We start from the raw sequence: 7,535 nt of genomic DNA, 5'->3' as shown, positions 1-7,535 counted from the left end.
GTGGGGTGGGGGTGGCTGGTGGGCGACGGGCCGCGGCGGCTCTCGGTCCCTTAGGACGCGTCTCCCGGCCTTTCTCCTTCGCAGGGTGGCAGCTGGCGTTGCGATGGACCTGGCAGGACTCCTACTGGACGGGGAAGGCACCTTCTCCCTCTCCGGCTTCCAGGACTTCACGGTGAGCACCCGCACCCCGACCTCCCGGGAGGCCCTCGAGGCAGGATCCGGGTGATTCCCTTCGGGTCCGGTTGGAGCCTCGAGCTCGCCTGATTGTCGCGTTCGGGAGCCGGGTGGCAGTGGCTCGGGCCGTGCCTACTCTAGGCCCCGGCTCTTGGGCCCTGAGGGAGACCCGCGGGATAGAGATGGGGGTGGGGTGTCCAGCCTGGGGAGCCCTCTTGGCAGAGGGTTCCTACCCCCTCTGGACCCTGAGGGGTTTGCCTTTGGCAAACAATTTGAGAACTGGGGCCTGGTGGGGCAGGGACCCCACTGGTAGTGTGGCAGGTCGACCGCTCCGCACGCCCCTTTTTAGCCCCGAGCCGGGCTCTCCATCATACCCTTCCCTGCCCTTCACCCTCCACTGCTCCCCTGCTCCGTTTTCAGCTCCTCCCCGGACACCGGAAGCTGAGCGCCCGGCTCCGAAGGAGACTGTGCTATGGCTGGGATTGGGAGGCCGAAGGCAGTTTGGAGGAACTCTCTAGCCCCGTGGCAGGTCCGGAGAAGCATGCCAGGGAGGTTGTCAGCAGTCCGAAAACAGTGACTTTACCCAACCAGTCGCACTGACCACTGGCTAGCTGGTTGGGACTTGGTTCAAGAACTTGGCTGTTTCATGCTCTTTTTGGTCCAATTGAGCCAAAGAGTTGCTGTCTCACATATGGATGTCATTCTTTGTATATCAGAAGCTGTTCATTTTCGTGACAGTTGTCCTTTTTCATAGACATCCATCATGTAGCGTCTAAAGAAACAGGGATCATCAATTCAGGTGATGGGGAAATAATCATTCCTGCTGGCAGGAGCTGAATTTTAAACTTGAAATGGAATTTCTTGACACAGTGTGGGAGCACTGGTTCTCTATTTTATTACCACAGCCCTGCCCCCACGGCCACAGCTGATAGAGATCTGGGCTTTCTGCTGCTAGCAGTGGGGGTTGTGTGTGTGTGGTGTGTGTGTCATGGTAGGGAGGGGTTGCTCACCAGGCTTTCCTGCTACTTCACACAGACATTGCTGTGGAATTGCTCCAAAAGGCAGCCCCCAGCCCCATTCGCCGACTCCAGAAGAAATATGTAGCTCACGTGTCCCGGTGAGTTGGGCATGGAGAGGAGGGACTAGAGGAGGTCATTTGGGTGCTCCAGAGGGGAATGGTTATCTCTAGTGCAGCGGTTCTCAACCTTCCTAATGCCCCCACCCTTTCATACAGTTCCTCTTGTTGTGGTGACCCCCAGCCATAAAATTATATTCATTGCTACTTCATAACTGTCATTTTGCTACTGTTATGAATCATAATGTAAGTATCTGATATGCAGGATATATTTTCATTGTTACAAACTGAACATAAAGCATAGTGATTCATCACAAAAGCAGTATGTAATTGTATATTGTGAACTATTTATTTCTAATGACAAATGAATGAAATTTTGTCTTGAAGCATGGTGTAGCATGGGTAACCGTCTTCACGCCGGGTACTCTGTGGGTGAATCTGCATGTGGGCCGACCTACCTGGAGACGGACAGAAGAGCGGTGTCTCAGTTCCTAAGACCATCGGAAATAGGTGTTTTCTGATGGTCTTAGGTGACCCCCACGAAAGGGTCATTCGACCCCCAAAGGGGTCTCGACCCACAGATTGAGAACTGCTGCTCTAGAGATAAGAGAGGTAGACCGGGGCTGGCCTTCAGCAGAGTGACGGAGTGGCGAGCTCTCACCAGGGCTGCTCTGTCTTGCCCAGGGAGGCCTGCATCTCGCCGTGTGCCATGATGCTGGCCCTGGTGTACATCGAGCGGCTCCGGCACCGAAACCCAGACTACCTCCAGCATGTGTCATCCTCCGACTTGTTCCTGATCTCCATGGTACGACGCCCCTCCCCTTCACTCCCCTGGTCGACCAGCAGCTGGGTGTGGAAGCCACCAACAGCCCCACTGATTCCTCCGCAGATGGTGGCCAGTAAGTACCTGTATGACGAAGGCGAGGAGGAGGAGGTCTTCAACGATGAGTGGGGAGCGGCCGGGGGTGTAGCTGTGCCCACCCTAAATGCCCTTGAGAGGGGCTTTCTGAGTGCGATGGTGAGTAGCTAGCTAGCTGTTCTCCCGTTTCCCTGACCTCTGTTTACGTTCTCCTTCTCCCTCCGCATATAACAGTTTCCTGGACATGTAATCCACGTGCCATGTAATTCACTGGTTTGAATATCTTTTTAAAAAGTTGTGGTCCTAACTTTCTTTTCATCTTCTGACGCTTTTCTCTCCACTGTTTCTTCGTTTCTCTTCCTGCCTGCCCCACTTCCTGTCTTCTGTGTCTTCCCTTCCCAGCCGTTCTGAATAAACCAGGTCCTTGGGAGGCTCCTGGAGTGAGGAAGCCAGGAGTGGGGGATTTCCTCTGTCCCTCTGGGGCCCCACGGTTCTTTACAATCTGCAGTCAGACCTCCCCTAGTGGGTTTCTGATGCCTTGCTTCCAGGCCGTCTGTGCCCCGTCAGCACTGAGCTCCCTGTGGGCACGGACCATGCTGGGGTTATTCTCTTGTTTTAATCCTCCGGCATCTGTGCTTTTGCCCTTGTTGGATCACAACGAGTCCTTTCCCCAGAGGCCAAATGAGATTTCACTGAACAGTCAACATTCCATCACTAACAGAAAGAATCCTTTCTCACCCCCTGAGATGCCTCCATGTGTCTCTGCCCATCCCAAACTCCCGGCCGAGTCACCCAAAGCCTTCTTATCTTTGCAGCTGCACTCCTTAGAGACCCTTATGTTTTACCCCGTCCCCTGCAGCCATCCTTTTCTGGCCCTCGGAGCAGTGGGCATCCTCCTGGCTCTATGACCTTGGCTTTGTGCCTGCCCTAGGGCACATCGTCCCAGGTCCAAGTTTCTCAGGCAGCTCGTGTGAGGGATGTCTGAGTTTGGTGTTGCTTAAGTGTCAGCAGGTTGTAAGTAAGCAGTGTTGTTACCAAATCCAAGCTGACAGAACCTAGTGTATAAATCCCTTGACTGTCTTCTTCCCCCCACCCCCCCACCCCTGACTTGCTAGCCTCAGATTTGAGGCCGAATCTAGCAGGAGCCCAGTCCTACCTAGCCACGTGCTTGCTGTGTGCCCTTGCCAGAGTTACAGTACTTCACCTCTCTGGACCTCAGGTTCTTCAACGTAATGGTTTTTTGTTTTTTAAACTTTTTAGTGTGAACTTTGTGGGTTTCCATATCAGATCATTTTTGCATTCAAAAACTTATCAAATCAAAATTCCCAATGGCTTACCCTGTTTCTCTCTCTTTTGCCTTCCCACCTTTTTTTTTTTAAATCATTTTATTGGGGGCTTTTAGAGCTCTTATCAGAATCTATACATACATCCGTTGTGTGAAGCACATTTGTACATATGTTGCCATCATCATTTACACAACATTTTCTTTCTACTTGAGCCCTTGGTATCAGCTCATTTCCCCCCTCTCCCCCTTCCTCCCTCCCTCATGAACCCTTGATAATAAATAAAATTTTTCATGTCTTACACTGACTGCTGTCTCCCTTCACCCACTTTTCTGTTGTCCATTCCCCTGGGAGGGGGTTATATTATAGATCATTGTGATTGGTTGTCCCTTTCTCCCCCATCTTCCCCTTCTCTTGGTATTGCTGCTCGTTGCTGCTCTCATCCACCTGTCTCTTAGAGGCGATTATCTTCTCCACTCATCCAAGTTCACACCTGTCGATCGCTAGTCTGTTGCTTCCCTCCTCCTCCCTTCCCCTTCAAACTCTGATTCTTTTGGCATGAAAACCTTTTCTTGATTTTTCTTCCTCTTTATGACAGTGGCCTCATACCATGCATCTAACCCTAACCCTGACCCTTTTGTGATTGATTAATTTCACTTGTATTTCACAGGTGCACCCTTAGTCTTCATTTATCCTTATCATTTATCATTCATCCTTGTCATTTATCCATTCTCCCACCAATGGGCACTTAGGTCATTTCCATCTTCTAGCTCTTGTGAACAGCGCTGCGATGAACGTGGGTGTGCATCGATCTGCTTGTGCTGTGTTCCTTATTTCTTGAGGGTGTGTACCAAGCAGAGGGATTGCTGGGGCATATGGGATTTCTGTTCCCAATTGTTGGGACAGTGGTTGTACGTTTTACAATCCCAACTCTTTTCTCCCCTTGGTGTTAATGGAGGGCACAAGAGGAACCCAGGTAGATGGTGATTAAACTTGTGGGAGCATAAAGCATTTGGAAACGAGTCTAGCAGAGTCTAGCACCAGCCGTGGAGCTTGTAGCTGTGGTTGCTGCCCTGCTATCGCCGCCGGGGTGTGGCTCACATCCAGGTCTCACATGTCCACCCTGCAGGACTGGCGTCTCTACACTGACCCTCGGGAGGTCTTTGAAGTGCTGAGCTGGCTGGAGAGCTGGTAGGTTCTAGGATTTGGGGGTAGGGTGGTAGATCTTGAGGAATTCAGGGACTGAGGCCTAAGCTATGGGAGCTGGCAATGAGGGTCTGTGTAACTGGGGGTGGGAGGAAACATGGAAGAGAATTACCCAAGGCCCCCTGTTTCCCAAACCTGTCAGCCCTCTTTCTCGTCCCCTTTGGGAGGGTGGGGGCGAGAAAAGCCTGTTTAAAATAGATTCTCGAGGCTTCCCCTCAGCTGGCTAGTTCCTGGAGGCCTACACAGTTTCATAGGTTGTGCTGGCTTCGGGGCAGTGTGGAATCTCTCTTTTCTCCCCTTCCACCAGTGTGGCTGAGCAGCAGGGACAGCGGCGGGGCTGGTACACCTACACAGACCTGTGTGTGCTGCTGGAGCAGCCAGCTTGGCAGCTGGCCCTGGGCTCCCTCTGCCAGCAGCTAGCAAAGGTGAGGTGTGACGGGACCCGCCAAGAGGGGTGGCTTGTTGGGTGGAAGGACACTAGCTAGTAGTTGGGCCTGGGAGTAGCTGGGTGAGGTAGGGTGGAAAGGGCTACAGAGCGCTCCAACTAGACCCCAAGTCTGTAGAGAGAAGGGGCGGATGTGTCAGAGACTGTTGAAAGCTGTTTGGGGCGAGAGGCCTCCCCGGATGTGGGCACTGACCCACCTTCCTTCCTTCCTTCCTTCCTAACTGCAGCTGTCCTGCCTGCTCGCCATGGCGTATGTGAGCAGTGTGGCCCTGGCGGTGGCATCCGTGGCTGTGGTGCACCAGTCCCTGGGCCTGTTCTGCAGCCCTCCACCCGGTCCCCCCGACCTTGGCCTGGCCTCCCGCTCCCTCCTGGAGCCCTGCATGCCTGCTCCTGTGCCACAGGGCCTACCCCCTCCTGCGAACGTCTCTGGCTGCCTGGGAGGGGCCACATGCCTCCGTTCACTGGGCAATCTTATTGCCTCCCTGGCTCCTCCACCCTTGCCCCCCCCAGACCCTCCTGCACCTCCCACCCTTCTCCCTCACTGCCCCCTCTGCCAGAAGCTTCGGAGAGACTCCCCAACCTGCCGTGCCTGCCTCCACCCCAACCGTACCGTCTCCACTGGGCCTCCTGGTGCCTGGCGCCACACTCAGGGCCTGGCTGCCCGCTGGCCTTGGAGCCAGATGCCCCCTCCGCTCCCTCAGCCCCAGCAGTGTTCCCTTTTCAGCCTCCTGGAGCTGGCCCGCCTGAGGTCTTTCATCTTCCCTGGCTAGGGGGCGCTCCAGAGAGCGCTTTCAGAGGACTAGGGAGTCCCTGAGAATCGAGGGGAGCCCAGTGTGTTTTGTCTCCTCTCTTCCTCTCTGGGTCCTTACTCAGCTGCTCCCTTCCCCTCCTGGCGATGGAGCAGAAGGGCTTTGGGGACAGATGACCGCAGGCCGTCAACTGTCCCAGACCTCTGGGTCTGGCTGCTTGGTAGGGGCAAGTGAGAGTGCGTGGGCAAGGTCAGCTGGGTGGCCCTGTCACATCCCGGATCCACAGAGTGAGGCCCTTGTCTCTCTGGTCCCACTCCCACCCCCTGGGGCTTTTCTAGACTTCCGTCTCTGCGTTCTCTAGGGTGGGAGGGTATAGGTGGGAGGTGGGCTAAGGGATGGAAGGACAGGTTAACCAGGGTCTATGTGACATCCCTGCTGCAGGAGAGGCAGGGACTGAGGGGGCAGAGGCAGGTGGGAACTCCTCTCCCTGCCTACCTGAGGGGTGCAGTCTAATGGAGCCAGGCATGCTGGGCCCTTCAACCTTGACCTTTTGTCTTCCACCTCCTCCGTGCCCTGCACCTAGGCTTCCCTCTCCTGTTCCCTCTCTCGGTCTTCTCTTCACAGGCCTCTCTGGCCACCACTTTGTATCTGGGTTTTTCACGCTTTTGTAGAACAGGTTTCAATAAACACTTTAAATCGCATGGCCTGGACTCTGCGTTGTAGGCAGCCCTTGAAGAGCTTTCAGCGTCTGCCTTCTAAGGCTCCTTACTTGCTGATCCCGATATGCACCTTGTTGCCTCTGAACCCTCTTCAGGAACTTCCCTAGTGCTAGTTGCAAGCTCCCATTACAGACATTCCTCATCTCTGTTCCCAGCGCCCTGGCAGCCCAGGCCTGATCACATTCAGGACAAAACGTTGACTGCAACATGCCTGGCATTGACTCTGTCGCATGTCCTTGTGGCTGCCAAAGCACATCTGGAGAGGGGCGGTACATGGTGTATATCCTCAGAGCACCAAGAGCTCCGGGAGGCTGGTCCTTGTGAAGCCGTGCTCCCTAACCCGCCTGCCTCACTTGCCTGACACGGAGCAATGTGCAATGTGCAGAGAACTCCACAGCTGAGTTATCACTGGGAGAAGGAAGACAGTTATTCTGGACCATTGGGCTGAGAGTAGTAAGTGGGAACTGCTTAAAGAGATCTAAAGGAGCCCTGGTGTTGCAGTGGCTAAAGCACTGGCAGCCTGGCCGCTCTGATGCACCAGCGGTCCTGGGGGAGAGAGAAATGGCCCCCTCAGAAACCCTATGGATTGTTGGATGCTAGACTCACAGCAAGTTCAGTGTAACTCAATGGCCATGCTAGGCTTGGGAGATGATCCATGGAAGGGGTGATACTGCCCCCTAGGGAGCATTTTGGAAGTAGATGGTATAACCTTTTGGATTAAAAAAAAAATTTTATTGGGAGCTTGTACAACTCTTGTCATAATCCATACATCCATCCATTGTGTGAAGCACATTTGTACATTTGTTGCCATAATCATTCTCAAACATTTGCTTTCTACTTGACCCCTTGATATCAGCTCATTTTCCCCTCCCCGCTCCCCCCTCCCACATGAACCCTTGATAACTTATAAATGATTATTTTGTCATGTCTTACACTGTACGGCGTCTCCCTCCGTTTACCCACTTTTCTGTTGCCCATCCCCCAGGGAGGGGATTATATGTAGATCCTTGCAATCAGTTTCCCCT

The 7,535-nt window shown here is 53.8% G+C and overlaps 1 protein-coding gene across 1 annotated transcript; it reads left to right on the top strand.

Annotated features, from left to right (window-relative positions):
- The first annotated feature begins 18 nt into the window (after positions 1–18).
- On the top strand, positions 19–6,492 carry CNPPD1 (cyclin Pas1/PHO80 domain containing 1). The gene is made up of 8 exons (XM_004701616.2): positions 19–172; positions 595–703; positions 1,210–1,291; positions 1,934–2,054; positions 2,139–2,267; positions 4,521–4,582; positions 4,905–5,022; positions 5,270–6,492. The coding sequence occupies exons 1-8, from the start codon at positions 104–106 to the stop codon at positions 5,810–5,812; spliced, it is 1,233 nt and encodes a 410-aa protein (XP_004701673.1). The 5' UTR covers positions 19–103; the 3' UTR covers positions 5,813–6,492.
- Positions 6,493–7,535: the final 1,043 nt, after the last annotated feature.

The sequence above is a fragment of the Echinops telfairi genome, unplaced genomic scaffold (genome assembly GCF_000313985.2).
Source record: "Echinops telfairi isolate 266 unplaced genomic scaffold, ASM31398v2 ScPeMD7_3;HRSCAF=10, whole genome shotgun sequence".
NCBI lineage: Eukaryota > Metazoa > Chordata > Mammalia > Afrosoricida > Tenrecidae > Echinops > Echinops telfairi.
This window is presented reverse-complemented; position numbering and strand designations above follow the sequence as displayed.

What these genes read in the sequence shown, in the direction of transcription:
- CNPPD1 (XM_004701616.2), top strand. Translation starts at nt 104, where the DNA reads ATGGACCTGGCAGGACTCCTACTGGACGGGGAAGGCACCTTCTCCCTC. An exon ending in GGGGCTTTCTGAGTGCGATG is followed by an intron (nt 2,268 to 4,520) that starts GTGAGTAGCTAG and finishes TCCACCCTGCAG; the next exon opens with GACTGGCGTCTCTACACTGA. An exon ending in TCTGCCAGCAGCTAGCAAAG is followed by an intron (nt 5,023 to 5,269) that starts GTGAGGTGTGAC and finishes TCCTAACTGCAG; the next exon opens with CTGTCCTGCCTGCTCGCCAT.